Source organism: Gossypium hirsutum, chromosome D03, assembly GCF_007990345.1.
Source record: "Gossypium hirsutum isolate 1008001.06 chromosome D03, Gossypium_hirsutum_v2.1, whole genome shotgun sequence".
NCBI classification, from domain to species: Eukaryota; Viridiplantae; Streptophyta; class Magnoliopsida; order Malvales; family Malvaceae; genus Gossypium; species Gossypium hirsutum.
In genome coordinates, this window is record NC_053439.1 from 53,714,780 (window position 1) to 53,730,306 (window position 15,527).

The following is a 15,527-nucleotide window of genomic DNA, read 5'->3' on the forward strand; positions in this document are numbered from 1 at the left end:
ACCCAATTTAAGTAAAATAATAATAATAATAATATTGAAATGATCGAATACAAATATTTTATGTGAAAATTTTTTTTTTCGAAGAGGATAAAAATTCACGGGTACAGATAAATTTACTATAACAACATAAATAAAGAGTACAAAGCTGGAGATAAAACTGAACCTTGAAACCTGAAAATAAGAACTCATAAAACGTAAACACAAAATTCTTTGAAAGCTAATACCTAAGTGTATAATAGGTTATTTTTTCTAGGGTGGAAAATGGCATATTTATAGGCTAAATTCGTAGGTCAAATAATATTACAATAACATACACTGATCAGAATTTAAGTGGGAAACTAAAAATAGAATTTAAGTGAGAGAAAAAAAGCCGAAAAATGCGAGGCATAACTCAACAGTATCAGTACTAAGGAGATCTTTGTACTAGGAGTTGAATATCCCCTTTACTCAAAAAATAAACAACTTATGTTTTTGTGCATTAGATCAAAAAGCAAGACTTAAATACCAATAAGTGCCAAAATTATTTTAAATTTATTAGATTAGGCCGACTTTTGGGATAATTACAGGAATAGGCCGCGTGACACCCCAAACCTGACCGGAACAGACCGAACCGAATCTAAAATGACACATTAGCCACCGAATTGACTATTAGTGCAAAACCACCCCAAAACACACCTCAACCTTATAACACCTCAATTCTAACTAATAACTATCTATTTTTATTGCGGAAGCAATTTTTGAACCATATTAAAACTATTTTCAAGGATTTAAACCTAAGGGTATTTTAGTCATTTTACCACTTAAAACTAAGCGATCCCAATTTTAATTCTGAATGATAACCAACCTTCTTTTAGTCAATTTATGAAATCCCTAAAATTCATTTTAATTAACCATTTTTCTTTAACGATTTACTAATTAAAGCTATATTAGCTAAGCTTTATTACTTTAATCATATATACAATTCTAATTAATCTAATTACAACTAATAAACATCTACTCATAATTTAAACATTTTAAATCATGCTTAACAAACAACAATTAAATCATACAATGTACTGACATTAGCCACAAAGCTATCCACTCATTGGCAAGCTACAAATAAAATGTATTAGTGAAAAATTCATGCTTCAATCACCATGACATCACTTAGCAACATATCATAATCCACACAACATTTAACCATAAGATCAAACATAAATAAAATAAAATAAAAACAAGTATAACATCTCAAAATTAAAAATCTAAATAAAAGCCTCAAATATCAATTACAAATATATTAAATTATTCCAATTGAGTGCCACAATGCCCTCTAATGTTTCTAAAGAAGAGTCATTAATCTATACAACCAAATAGCCTTAAACTTGGACCAACCTTGCCTTTGCTCCTAAACTCCATAAAGCCGAAAAAAAAAAAAACCTTCTGCACAAAGCTGTGAGCTAAAAAAGCTTAGTGAATGGCCATAAATTTATATTTCTACACTTAAAAGGTAAAAGTATTAGAGAAGCCTCTGTATTTAGAGATAGATTGTATTTCGGCTCCTTTATTAAAAAATGGTAAATTAGCCCTTATAAATTTCGCAACGTGCAAATTAGTCCCTTCGTTAAATTTTATCTGTTAAATAATGACATGCAACATTAATTTAAATGGTTAATTATTAATTTGGTCCCTAAATTATAGCTAAAATATCATTTTACTTTAAAAAGAATTCTTAACAATAATTCTAATTTTTTTTAAATATATTTAAAATAAATATAAATTATTAAAATTTATGTTAAAATATTAAACAAATTTAGCCCTCAATGTTTACAAAATTTTTCATTTTAAAAATTACATAATCACTAACGCTATCGAATTGTTACACTTTGGTCATTTATCGACTAACTACCATTAAAATATATTTTTTAAATAAATCCACTATCATTCTTTTTATCTTTTGTTATCCTTTTCCTTAAGAAATCAAATCTCCTAGATTTATTAAAACCAAAACTTATATTCTTCAAAGAAACTCTTTTTTGGTGAATCGTGGTATCTTTTTTTTTTTTTTTGAAAAATTGAGCTCTCTTTTAATAATGAGGAAACATTTTCATTTTTAATAAAATTGTCGATTTAATGGGAACTATCTAATGTAATGAGACACTAACCTTACATGTTGAGGTCGTTCTCTAATGTAATTCTAAAAGCACTCATTCATTTCAAAAAAATCATGATTCTATTACTGTTGAAATACAATCAAACTAAAGAAACAACACATTTATAGTAAACAAAACCATTCAATTTTGCATCTCTTTTGCGACAAAGAAGAAGATGACAATGAGCTTATTTCGCTACTTCACCTCTAGAGATGTGTTAATGGCTAAGGTTTTATTTTAAATTAAAATTTCAATTTTTATCTTTTATTTATACCCATAATTTAAAATATTATTTTCTAAAATTTCAAAACTCATGGAGCACATGTTCAAAATAAAAAACTTGTTAAACCCAATAACCTAAAGATTAAAGAATAAAATCTTCAAATGTGAAAGTTAGTAATAGCTAAGGGGAGGCAAAAATAAATAATCAAAATTTTATAACAATGACTACAAATCATTAACAGATACAAAAGCCTAAGAGATGTAAAAATGAGTATTCACTAAAGTAGAAGAAAATAAACATTAAATAAATTTTTATATACCTTTTATTTAGAAGTATGTGCGATGAAAATGAATTTTTTTTTCTTTTTGCTTCAATCATGTTTTTATTTATTTATTTATTTATTTATTTTTACTTCAATCAAGTATTGGAAATTTTTTTATTTTTCTAGATTTTGTAAAATAGCAATGATTTCTAGGTTTCGAAAGTTTGATAAAAACCTTTTTTTTTTTGTAAATTCTTTAGAATTTTTATTTTTAAAAATATTTTAACATGGCTTTTAATATATTTTTAATAATTTTAATTTATTTTGAAGATTGTTTTAATTTTTTTAAATTATTATTAAGAATTTTATAAAAGTCAAAATAATATTTTAGTTATAATTCAGGAACTAAATTAGTAATTAACTATTTTAATTAACATTCTATATCATCATTTAATAGATAAAATTTATCAAATGAACTAATTTACACGATTTAAAATGTATAAAAACTAATTTAGTCATTTTATCCAAAATTACGAATGTGGTTAATTTAACCGTACTAATGTTACATTTCTTCAAATTCAACTAGACTCTACAAATATAAACTCCAAAAAATTAGTATATAGATCTCGAATGTAAAAAAGAAAGGAACACCCCCCATTCTTGGCAAAGCCAATCCTTGCATGTCCTCTTGTAGCACTTGAGCTGGTCCTGCTGGTGGGCACACAAGAGATTTGCGGGCCAACATTCTGGTTAAAAGCCAGCAAAACCTAAAGCATCAACTAGTCGATTTCCTTCTCTATACACATGGACGACTTCAACTTCCGTAACATATCTCTAGTTGCTCTGAGCACAGTATAGTGGTGAGTAACAATCTCCTGGCAATTCCTCAATCATCATACACACCTCAAAGTTCGGCCTCTAAAACAGTAACACTCTTTAAAGTCGTAAAGCTCCTGATTCAAACACAAACCCTCACACAAAAGCATTCCAATAAACCATTAAAAGATTCCACTCCAACGTCAAATAGATTTTGAATTGCTATTACTTGACCGCAATAACCGGTTGCTCATTAAGGAATTGCAGCCCACCTTAATATTGAAGGACTATAAAGCAAATACACTATGATATAAATCATAAATGAAGCACAGTTTAACGTTCATCAGTCTTGCTACGAAGTTGATACTTTTGATCTAAATCCAACATCTACTATTTTCATAAATATTTAATCAAAACTTGATACCTCCTCAAAGATCCTACCTATGCAATTAATCTTATCAGTATAGTCTTGGATCGGAACTGGATTCTTTGATCACTTCGAAATTGATTCTATCTCGTGCAATGCATTCATGACATTCCCTAAGAAATTAAGTAAATACAATCATCCTGCTAAGAAAGGATTTTTTTTTTTTTTTTTGGTCCCTATTTGTTGAAATCAGTCATGTACTCCTAGAAGCTAAAATATGGGCATGCACAGTATGCTTATTAATGATGCATCAAAATTATCGTTAAAATGTTGCAGAGAGAGACTGCAAACTAAAGCATTACTTAGTAAAATTTGAAGTAAATTTCAAAAGAAAAGAAGAACATACCCTGAATCAGACTACCCAGTAAACGAATTTGATAATATCCAAGCAGATTGAGAAAAGCAACGGATGAGTTGAAAACCAAATTCAAAGAAAAAGAAGATACTCCACCAATTATAAGTTACAGGTGAATATTTCCTAAATATTCTGAAATATAAGTAACAGGTAAATATCTCCTAAAATATTTGAGTAGGGACCTGTAAATCTCAGCACGATCTTGTCTTGTGTTGACTGAATTCATTGACTTGAAATGCATTTTTATGAATTCGGTTTTGTTAACAAGTCAACAAATCTAGGTCAAAGCAAGGCACTGGAACCGGTATTTTCTCCCATGTCCTCTGCATAATAAACCTTAATTCAACAAATTATAGAAGAGATAAAAGTTAGATAATTGTTATCTAATGCCATCATCATACATCCCTGAATAAGACTAACCAGAAAAAGATCCTCACCTGAATTATTATTAACACATACTACCTCCTTAAATATATATATATCAGTTGAACAGAGTCAGGAAGGGGCTTGTAAATCTCAGCCCAGTCCTGGTTAGAACTGATGTTGTTGGCTCCTGAAAAGTGTTTTTATTAACTAGATTTGATATCTGCTTCAAAAAAGCAGATCAGCAGCCAACAAACCCAGTTCAAATCAAGATACTGGAATACTGAACTGCATCATGAATTGCAGGTCTTGGGGGTGATTCATCGAGTCAACCACCATCCACCATCTACATCCTTCCCCTATATAAACTCTGTAATATATATATACACATAGAAACAAATTAAAACAGGTTATAAAAGAGATTGTGGATCTTGGTTCTTCGCTTCTTATACTATCAATTATTCACATCTTCCCCCATATAAACTCTGCAAAAATATATTAAAACAATTTGCAAAAGACAGTGGTTTGTTCATTGCTTCTCTTAACATCTACAATCTACTTCCTTCCCCTATATCCTAAAAGTTACTGAGAATAATTAGTTCATCCTTCCCAATAAAATTCTCACATTTTATGATAAAATAATAATAGAAGAGACGAATTAAAACAAATTACGGAAGGCAGGAAAGTTAGATATCAAATACAGTTGGCATGGTGGTTTCGCAGCCGCTATTTCACAATAGCTAAAGATCTCACAGTAGAATCCAGAGCAGAAAAATCAAATAGAGACGCTGATACTTTAAGGGTTTCGAAATTTACCTTATTTGATCGGAGTCGTGGTGAGATGCTCGCTTGGCGGTCAGATCCGTGCGAAGAGAGATGAGGGTAGGCAGGAGTTCTTTAGCATCTTTTATAGTATTTCTTTGGGGTTAAGTTATGCTATTAATCCCTGTAATTTGTACAAGTTTTGAATTCAGTTCCTATACTTTAATTTGATCAATTTCAGTCCTTTACTTTTTTAGGTAGTAGTTAAATCGGTTAGTTAAGTTCAATTACTAGTATTGTACTACATATATAGTTGTAGGCTTAGTCCATATTCTCCAATTGAATCATTCTAAGTCTCTATACTTTTTTGAATTTTGATATTACAATCTTGACTTAAATGATAGTTATTAATCCATTAATTGGAATTTTTAGCAAGTAATATATGGAAATAACAAGTTAACATGACATTATACATATGATAATATGCTTATCACATCAAATTTTCGAAATAACAGAACTTAATAAGTTTAATAAGTATTGTTTGGTAATGATTGAAAATTTAAAGTTCAAAAAGTACAAAAATTAAAATTGACCAAATTAAAATATAGAGACTAAATTCATAACTTCTATAACGTACATGGACTAATAGCATAATTTAACGTTTTTTTAAAATAAATTGATAATAAACAAATTAACTTCATTATAATTAAACAAAATGTATTCAGCATTATAAATTAAAACAGAAATTAAATACATGCAAATAATCATAGAAACTTAACATATAATTTAAAAAAATAATCAAAAAAATAGATTTAATTAAAAACAGGGACTAAATTGAACCAAAAAAATCACTAATAAAGCTTTACCGGGAAAGAAAATTACTAATAAAAGGTTGATAATCGAATTTAAAAGGCCAAGGAGCTAGATCGGAAATAAACCAATGGCAGCAATAGTAAAAGCAAAAAGATAAAACCCTAAAGTACAACAAAAACAAACGGGCCTAAAAACCATTAAGATTGTGTTTCAAAGGCTTGTGAAACGAGCTATAAACATTCTTATCAAGCTGTAAACCATTAATACTGCTATAGATTCTTAATGAATGGACAATTGATTCAAACCATCGTCTTTTACAAATAGTTCTAATATATTTTTGCAGAGTTTATATAGAGGAAGATGTAGATAGTTGCTAGTATAAAAAGCAATGAACCAAGATCCACAATCTCTTTTATAATCTGTTTTAATTTCTCTCTATATATATATTGCAGAGTTTATATGGGGGAAGGATGTAGACGGTGGATTTAGTGGTTGAAGTGATGAATCACTCCCAAGACCTGCAATTCATGCTGTAGTTCAGTACTCCAGCATCTTGATTTGAATTGGATTTGTTGGCTCTTGAATTGCTTTTTTGAAGCAGATATCAAATCTAGTTAATGAAAAAGTTTTTCAGGAGCTAAATCCAGTTCAAACCAAGACTGGGTTGAGATTTACAAGTCTCTTCCTGACTCAGTTCACAACTGATATATATATAAGGAGGTATTATGTGTTAATAATAATAATTCAGGTGAGGATCTTCTTTTTCTGATTAGTCTTATTCAGGGATGTATGATAATGGCATTAGATAACAGTTATCCAACTTTTTTTTATCTCTTTGCTTAATTGAGGTTTATTATGAAAAAGACATGAGGTAAAATGTCAGCTCCGATGTCTTGCTTTGACCTAGATTTGTTAACATGAAATGCGTTGGTTAACAAAACCCAATTCATAAAAATGCATTTCAAGTCAATGAATTTGGTCAACCCAAGAGAAGATCGTGCTGAGATTTACAAGTCCCTGCTCAGATATTTTAGGAGATATTCACCTGTTACTTGTCAATCTGCTTGTGTATTATGAAATTCAGGGTAGGTTCTTCTTTTCTTTTGAAATTTACTGATCAACTTGTCATTGCGGAATAACAATTCAAAATCTATTTGACCTTGGAGTAGAATTGGAATGCTTTTGTGTGAGGGTTTGTGTTTGAATAATGTAACACCCCAATATTTTAATTTTTGATTTCGTGTATGTGTGACACACAATGTTTATCTGCTTTAATAGTTATGTGTTTTAGGTGGGTGTGAGATGTCTCAAGTTTAAGCTTTACTTTGGCAAATTTTGGTATTTTTATAAATAAAGCCTTAACCTTGTGCAAAGGGCTTAAGTTAATTGTTGGTAAGTTTATATCAGAATGGGTTTGCTGCTCTGCTGGTTAAGTTGAGTGTTGGAGATCCTGTGTTCAATTATCTATGATGGCGTGGAGACAGTATTTTTGCTCTAATTTCGGCTAAGAGTTGTGTTGGAGCAAAATTCTGAGTAATTGTGTTTTAGTAGGTTAATAGGGAGTGATTTTAGAAGATAATTGGGGAGAGGTTATCAGAAAATAATCTGATTATCTTTTTGTTGAAAAAAATAGAGTTTCAGTTTTCTCTCCAATTCTCCAAACTTTTTCTGACGTTTTCTTCTCTTTCTTCTTCTTTTTTTGCTCTCCTCTGCTGATTCTTTCCCCTAGTTGCTGCCGAAATTTCCATTATTTTTTTCCCTTCTGTTTCTTTTTTTTCCAATTGATTCGGTTGTTCATCGTTGGTTGCACGTGTTCGGTAAATAACGGTTTTGTCTATTGTTAATCGTTCTTGGTTAATCTCTAAAAAGGGGATTCCTTTTTTTGTGTTTAAGAGTTAATCAAGGGACTGGTGGTTTTGAATCAACATCGTGATTGTGCAAAATCATGGTTACTCAAGCAAGGTAAGGGTTTTGTTAGGTTTTTAGTCGAGTTCCTTTCGAAATTGGTTGATTAAAAACGAATTAAGTGATTAATCTGGAGATATGTTGGTCAATTTTTAGGTTTTGGAGGCTTATGAGTGCTTATGCATCAGAAGCAATACCAGGTGTGTACCCGAAATGCAGAAAACGGGATTCAGCAAAAAGCCAAAATTGCTTGTTGTCGAGAAATAAGAGAAATAAGATAAAATAATGCGAAAAATTGTAGAGAAAGGAAATAAGGGTGTTATAAACTTGGAAATCAACATTTTACACTAAAATAGTTTTGGACAACAGCAGTAGTCTAACTTTGAAAAATCATCAAAAATAGTAGAAATTGAGTTAGAGGTTGAATAAAATATGAAATTAAATTTTATTGAGTCTAGTTTTTCATGGAAGAAACAGTATAAGCATGTAAATTATGAGATATAGCAAATTTTATGAGACAAGGTCAGAATGATTTTAGGTTCTCATGTTCTAACTTTGGAAAATCATCAAAAATTATAAAAAAATAATTAGGGGCTTAAATTTATATGTTTAAATTCTTAATGAGTCTATTTTCAAGAGAAACAAACATAAATATCATCCAAATTCCGCACTAAGAGATAAATAATTTTTAGTAAGAAAATGTTGAAGCTGTCAAATAGTAGAATAGGGATAAATTTGAAGATTTTATTGATAAACTATAAATTCTGAAAATTTTATGGTAGAAGGTATTTGAGTCTGGTTTCAAAAAAATCAAGTGGATCTTAATTTGGAATTCTGTATCTCAAAATATAAATAATTTAGTGACAATGACTCAAGTAGACAGCTTTGAATAAACATATAAGTAAATAGTGAAAACATATATGAATATTTAGCTAGTATAGGTTACATTAAAAATGGATTATACGGCCAAGGCCAATTTGGGTCGAGTGGGTCACATGGGTAGATGACATGGGCGTGTGAGACCATTTTTACCGAAATGTTTCTAAGGTTGCACGGGTCGCCCAAGTCGATTGTGAACCTACTGTAAGGTCGGTAACCACTACTTAGACCCCTAAATGTGTGAAATTAACTGAATGATATCTGCACTGAGCATGTTAATAGCTGAACTGAATATATGTATTGAAATTGCATAATAGCATGTCATATATTTTATGTTGCATTGCATCGAGTTGGATTGATTATATTTGGAAGAAGTGTATTGAAAGGCTCTTAAGCCTAATATACTGGCAGCTCAACTGCAAATTACTGTTTTGTGCCGCATTCGGTACTATTTGGAGTGTAGGGATGGGTGGGTTTGATTAAATCCCCACATGGAGTGTAGGGTTGGACGAAGATTGTGTGTAGAGGCTGGTTGGGTAGGACTTTATTGTTGAACACTGCATGACTGTATACTGATACTATGATGGGCTAAGATCCTAACGCATACTGATACTGTGATTGGCTAAGGCCCCACTGCATACTTGATACTGTACTGAGGTGGGCTAAGACCAAACTGTCACTGATAGTGAAAAGGGCTTAGGCCCAAGACTGTTCAACTGTGCACTGTGAATGTTGATTATTTGTTTGTTTCTGCGGGATTACACATTGAGTTTACGTAAACTCACCCTTTTTGTTTAATGTGCACAAGTAATCCTCAAACTCAAACAAATTAGTGCGACGGAGGACTCAGCGGTGACCACAGTAATTTTTGGACTTCATGATTTTCAATTTACGAGTTATGATTTGATTATTATTGATTATTTGGGTTGTAAGTTAATGACCCTCTGGGAGTTTGGTTTTTATTTATTTATTTTATTTTATGGATTTATACCTGCTGGTCGTAAGAAATTTGATTTTTAAAAAGTTAAAGTATTTTCTAAATGCATGATCACTTAGACTGTTTTATTAAAGCTTCCGCACCGAAGGGTGTTTCAAAATGAAAGTTTACAAAAGATAATAGCATGGAATGTTTTCATCGTAACAATGAGGTTTCAAAAACACTATCGTATGACATTGTCAGATATGACCATAATGTCTAGGCCGGGTTTGGGGTGTTACAAATAAGAAGCTTTACGACTTCAAAGAGTGTTCTATTTTAGAGGCTGAACTTTGAGGTGTGTGTGATAGTTGAAGTCGTCTATGCGTAGAGAGAAGGTAATTGGCTAGCTGATGCAAGTGTCACGGGTCCCAGTTCAAAGCTAGTGACCATAGCACCAAATGCATCCAATGGAGGTTTATTGGTTAGATGGGGATCATTTGGTCCACAAGAACTGACTCGATTCAATAATCTGTTGGAGAAACCTGTCAGATTGAAGCTTGAGTGGCCCAGTGATTAAGATATGACAACATAGACTATCTTGTTAAATATTGCAACTAATATTAGAAGATTGATAGGAATCATATCATGTGAAGATTAGATTAGATTTGATATTGTATATCTTGTAAATCTCATGATTTAAAGGATAAGATTAATCTTGTCCGTCAATTTTGGGGGAGTATAACTATAAATAGAGAGTCTTCCCCTCACTTGTGGTGGTTAGGCTGACTTAGGCGAATTTGGAGCAAATGGATCGCTTAAAGTCACATGAATTACGAGACGAAATATCTAACCCCATGACACAAGGACTGACTTTGCCAAGAATGGTGGTGTCAGAGTTGCATCCGTCATTGAAAATGTGTATATGTGTTTAGGATTTATATTTGAACAAAATTACTTTTGGTGAATTACAATAACAAGGAAAAACCTGAACAATAAATGTGACTAACGCGACTTGAACTCATACTACACTTAGAGCGGTGAACACCCTTAACCATCACGCCATCAGATGGAGTTCTATTCGAACAAAATTTGATTCAATCATACTTTCATAATTGCATGGTTAATTGGATAATTCAATCAGCTAATCTCGTAATTTGAGACTACATGAGTTTAGGGTTCATATTTGAGCAAACTTCAATTTAATTGTAATTGTAATTGAATTTAATTGACTATGTTCGTAATTTGAGATGTATACACGAGCTTATAAACTTTATATTTGTATAAAGTCTAGTTCAATTCGAAATGTAATATTTGTACGGTTAAATTAACCACATTTGTAATTCAATATGTGTATACAAGTATAAGTTTAGTAAAGTACTACGAAAGTTTTGTATTTAAGGGTTGGACGGACTATATTTCAATTTTTTTACTGAAAAAAATGAATAAATTAGTTAATTAATAATTTAAGTTTATCATATTAAATTATTATTTTTTATTTTACTTTAAATTTTTTAAAATATATATTAATTTAAATTTATGTCTTCTAACATAATAATAAATTTTTAATTTAACATGTTTAATTTTTTGGTCGAAATTCACTGAGCTCGATTCAATTTTTTTTAATCAAAATAAGATATGAACACGTCTCTATTCTGCAACTGTACACAATATTAACCGCCATGGATGGAGTTTGGTTTTAATTTTATGTATAAACTTTTTTTTCATTTTCTTCTGAATTATTAAGGGGAAGGTTTGACTTTGCTTGTTTCCTGGATAGTTGCAATTTCTTCTTCTCCTTAACATTTTTTTTTACATTCTCGGTAAGCAAATTTTGAACTTCACCTTATTCTAATCCAACATTAATAAACAGACAGAAATGATCTTAGTTTTGATATTCAGATTTTTATCATCTTTTTATATCATTTTTCTTGATTCTCAGATTGTACTTCGCTCAAGGAATACATGGGGGATTTCAATGAAGTGGAATCAGATAAAGATAAACGCAGTCGTAAAAGAGTGAAGGTACCTTTTCATTTTCTTTTCTTTTTCCGACTAATTTCTTTATAGTTTAGGGTTTGTTTAACAATAGTTCCAATTTTTTGGTTACTCTCCATATATGCAGGACTGTCATGAGCTGGTGGCAGACTTGATACGGATGATATTGGATGAGGATGACAAATATCGAACCGCTGTGAGACTTTTCCTCTCTTTTTATAATTTGTTTTAGGGTAATACCAGGCTCTGTTTAACATGCCAACCCTGCAATTTCTGACTCTTTTTTTCCCCAAATACCAGAATTGTGGCTAACTTTTTACAAGATTGAGCTAAAAGTGGGAACAGAAAAAAAAAAAAACTGAGGTGCAAGTTGGTCCTCTTTGTCGAGTGAAGTGGGAAATAGGCAAAGTAGGCATTGAAGCTGACATGGTCTGCATTAAATCCTTGGGGTTGAACAGGGAATGTTGTGTGTGTTTTTCCTTTTTGAATACTAGGAATCTTGTGTTCGAGTAAAGAAGAAAAGAGTAGTATAGGATTTAAAGGCAGTAGTCATGGACTATCATCTTATGGTCCTAATGTAGTTTTTCTTCTTTTCTTCCTTGTTTCTGCATAAAAAAATATTATATATATACATAATATTAGATGGAATATTGAGTCCAAATTTTAATCTACTTGGCCATATCAATATTGCATAAATATTTCATTAGGCACATAAACATATGAGTGATTACAACAAATATTCGAAATCAAATTTTTATTGAGATGGATGAACACTCGATCAATAATCACAATTTGGGTTGAAAGAAAATTCAATTTTGATACAACTAAGATTTGAATCAAACTATTCTTGAGAAGGATGAATATCCGGCCAATAGGTCACAGGGTACATGTGTAGTTTATTTATTTTTCTAATTTAGTAAATTTTTTTAATGCAGAGGAAATGGGAAGAAAAGCAAGCGATAGTAGTGGAAGCGATGAATCGGCTTCACGAGCCACAAGTCTTACTGCAATGGTTGAGAAAATTGCAGGCCAGGATTGTCGAAAATGCCAGTTCCAGTCTTAGCGTCAACAATGCATTTCAAGAGCTGCCTTCATTTTTTAACCAGCCAACAAACCCAGTTCAGGACTTCGATTGTGTGGATGACCTTCCTGACTCAATCTCACTCATAGGTACTATTTTTAGGAGGTAATAGGTGTTGATTAATCATTTAAATTAAAATTTGGTATCTGCTTTCTTTTCATTTCAGTTAAAGCATTGCAAAAGGAAATAAAGGTGCAGGGACAGGCTATTGTGGACCAAACAGGGCAATTAATCTCAGAGGATAAGGTTTTCAACATCGTGACAAAAGTTCTATGCAGAGTTTTGGCTTCTTATTTAGCAATGCTGCAGCTTACAAATCGTGTTAGTATTCAAGATCTTGTGCAAATGGAAGATCAACCTTTCATATTCCACTTTCCTCTAACCCCTGACTGTAGCAGATGTGCTAAGATTCACATTAACCTACAGGTAAAAATTTTGAGTAGAACCACCCAATTTTTCATTAGTATTTTAATCAATGGAGCATTAGACTTTACTTTTATCATGAAAATTATCACTCCGTAACTTAGTATAGTATAATATCCATATCATCAAGTTAGATGAAAAGCAGTAGCCGCATGATCTTTCTTTTGTTCTCGTATTATTGAATTTATAGAGAGGATGTGGTAAGTTTATTTAGAACAGTCTTGATGAGGTGTACATATAATAACTTGTTTTTTTGTATCTCATGTTCCCACTTTGTCACTAATCTTCACTCTGTAGTCTGCATATTGAAAATGTACATGACCCCTCAAGACGAACAAGTAATGATAATGAATTTAGCCCTAGCTTTGTTTGATTGATTCGACTTGTTTGTAAGAGATCAAATCAAAACAAGATATATTAGACCAACACTCGCACACAAACAAATCCTGGGTAGGAAAGCTGTCAATTTCTAATTTTGTGTATTGCTGCGTATCTTTCTCCTTATTTACAGGGTTATCATGAGGTTCACCTGGTAGGGTTTGGCATATATATATATTTAATTCAAGTTGCTTAATTTTTTTGGATCACATCTGATTCTCTTCTGCATATATAGGATCTTCGATTACTGCCGTTATTTGAATCGGAAAACTATGATGCCAGAGAAAATCAAGACAATATGAAGCTGTCACATGAGAACATCTCTACTGTCCAAGGGTATACAACATTTATGGACGCAATGCTAATGTGCTCACTGAGATATTTCAAAAGCACCCTCACACTGATAACTTTTTTATTTAGGCATGCAGATTTTCAGACCATCCTTACAAACTCCCTAGCTGAAGCTGACCATAAAATAGAAAGTAACCCAGAGATGCTCGAGCTAAAAAACATCAGAAATATGGAGGTAATGGTGCAAAACATGAGGAATAACTTGGCGAAGGCTCATGAAATGAAGAAATTAGAAGAAGAGATAAAGAAGAACAAAACTAATATTAGGGAAGGCGAACTGAAGGTGGAGAAGGGAGAAGCTGATTTAAAAGAAAACAAACTGAAGGTGGAGAAGGGTGAAGCTGAGTTAAAAGAAAACCAACTGAAGCTGGAGAAGGACAAAGCTGAGTTAGAAGAAAACCTACTGAAGCTAGCCAGGTTGCAGAAGAAACCACGGCTTGCGTAATTTGCTTTTCTGAAATACATTCTCAATGGTTTATTGAGGATGTTGATGAACTGAAGATACAAACAGTATGTGTTTGTGTGATGGTTTTGTGTTTGAATCTCAATGGTTTATTGGGATGTTTATGAACTGAAGATACAGACAGTATGTGTTTGTGTGATGGTTTTGTGTTTGGATCTCAATGGTTTATTGGGATGTTTATGAACTGAAGATACAGACAGTATGCGTTTGTGTGATGGTTTTGTGTTTGAATCTCAATGGTTTATTGGGATGTTTATGAACTGAAGATACAGACAGTATGTGTTTATGTGATGGTTTTGTGTTTGAATCTCAATGGTTTATTGGGATGTTTTTTAAATGTTATAATTAAAATTTCATACATATATTAGATTATGACACACTCACGATGCAAGTGAAAAAAATTATATAATATATATTTATTAAAAATTCATATAAAAAATAAATGAAACTTTGGTTGAAACAGTAAAATTAAATGTTTAAAAATAAATTAAGCATCAATTAAAATGGTAAAAGTAAATGTTTAAGATTCAAATAATGTCTTAGGATCAAATCTCACTATGTCTGATTTTTTATTTATTTATAAAAATACAAAAAGATAAATTAAAAAAAACCTCATAATAATATAAATTATTATATAAAATGAATAGTTTTTTTTCTTCTCATTTCCTGATTGAATTAATATCAGATTGACTCGTGACACTAAATTAAAGGTATAAACAACTGTATCGAATTAAAATTTATAGATCATATTACAAATAGAATCAAAGTTTATATTTTAATTAATTTATTTGAATTAGTTAAAACTTAATTAATAATTGTTTTAGATAGATTTCTATAAGTTCATAAATTTGTGTAATATTTTAGTTATTTTTATTTGAACCATGTCATTTTTTTATCTCAATTTTTTTATATTTTATATAAACTATCATAATTATATAATTTTAATTTTAAATTTATTTACTTAAAATATTAGAAAAATATTA

At 30.9% G+C, this 15,527-nt stretch overlaps 1 protein-coding gene and 1 long non-coding RNA gene across 5 annotated transcripts; one reads left to right on the plus strand and one right to left on the minus strand.

Annotated features, from left to right (window-relative positions):
- Nucleotides 1-3,110: 3,110 nt before the first annotated feature.
- LOC107932374 (uncharacterized) lies at nt 3,111-5,488 on the minus strand. 2 transcript variants are annotated; one of them, XR_001693374.1, is made up of 3 exons: nt 5,392-5,488; nt 4,650-4,945; nt 3,111-4,548 (listed from the first exon to the last, which is right to left on the minus strand). It is a non-coding gene; the product is annotated as an uncharacterized lncRNA (long non-coding RNA). The 2 variants fall into 2 exon arrangements; XR_001693373.1 differs by having other exon boundaries at nt 3,111-4,945.
- Nucleotides 5,489-11,461: 5,973 nt separating this feature from the next.
- On the plus strand, nt 11,462-14,853 carry LOC107932301 (uncharacterized). 3 transcript variants are annotated; one of them, XM_041090588.1, is made up of 8 exons: nt 11,462-11,673; nt 11,793-11,875; nt 11,976-12,044; nt 12,784-13,018; nt 13,096-13,355; nt 13,864-13,884; nt 13,966-14,066; nt 14,151-14,853. In XM_041090588.1, the coding sequence occupies exons 2-8, from the start codon at nt 11,816-11,818 to the stop codon at nt 14,524-14,526; spliced, it is 1,122 nt and encodes a 373-aa protein (XP_040946522.1). In that variant the 5' UTR covers nt 11,462-11,673; nt 11,793-11,815; the 3' UTR covers nt 14,527-14,853. The 3 variants fall into 3 exon arrangements, with proteins under 3 accessions (XP_040946522.1, XP_040946523.1, XP_016719758.1); XM_041090589.1 differs by having other exon boundaries at nt 11,515-11,673; nt 14,159-14,830; XM_016864269.2 differs by lacking the exon at nt 13,864-13,884 and having other exon boundaries at nt 11,517-11,673.
- The last annotated feature ends 674 nt before the right edge of the window (nt 14,854-15,527 follow it).

Excerpts from the sequence above, each read along its gene's own strand:
- LOC107932301 (XM_041090588.1), top strand. The coding sequence starts at position 11,816 with ATGGGGGATTTCAATGAAGTGGAATCAGATAAAGATAAACGCAGTCGT. Across the intron at positions 11,876-11,975 it reads GCAGTCGTAAAAGAGTGAAG|GACTGTCATGAGCTGGTGGC; the intron begins GTACCTTTTCAT and ends CCATATATGCAG. Across the intron at positions 13,356-13,863 it reads AGATTCACATTAACCTACAG|GGTTATCATGAGGTTCACCT; the intron begins GTAAAAATTTTG and ends CCTTATTTACAG.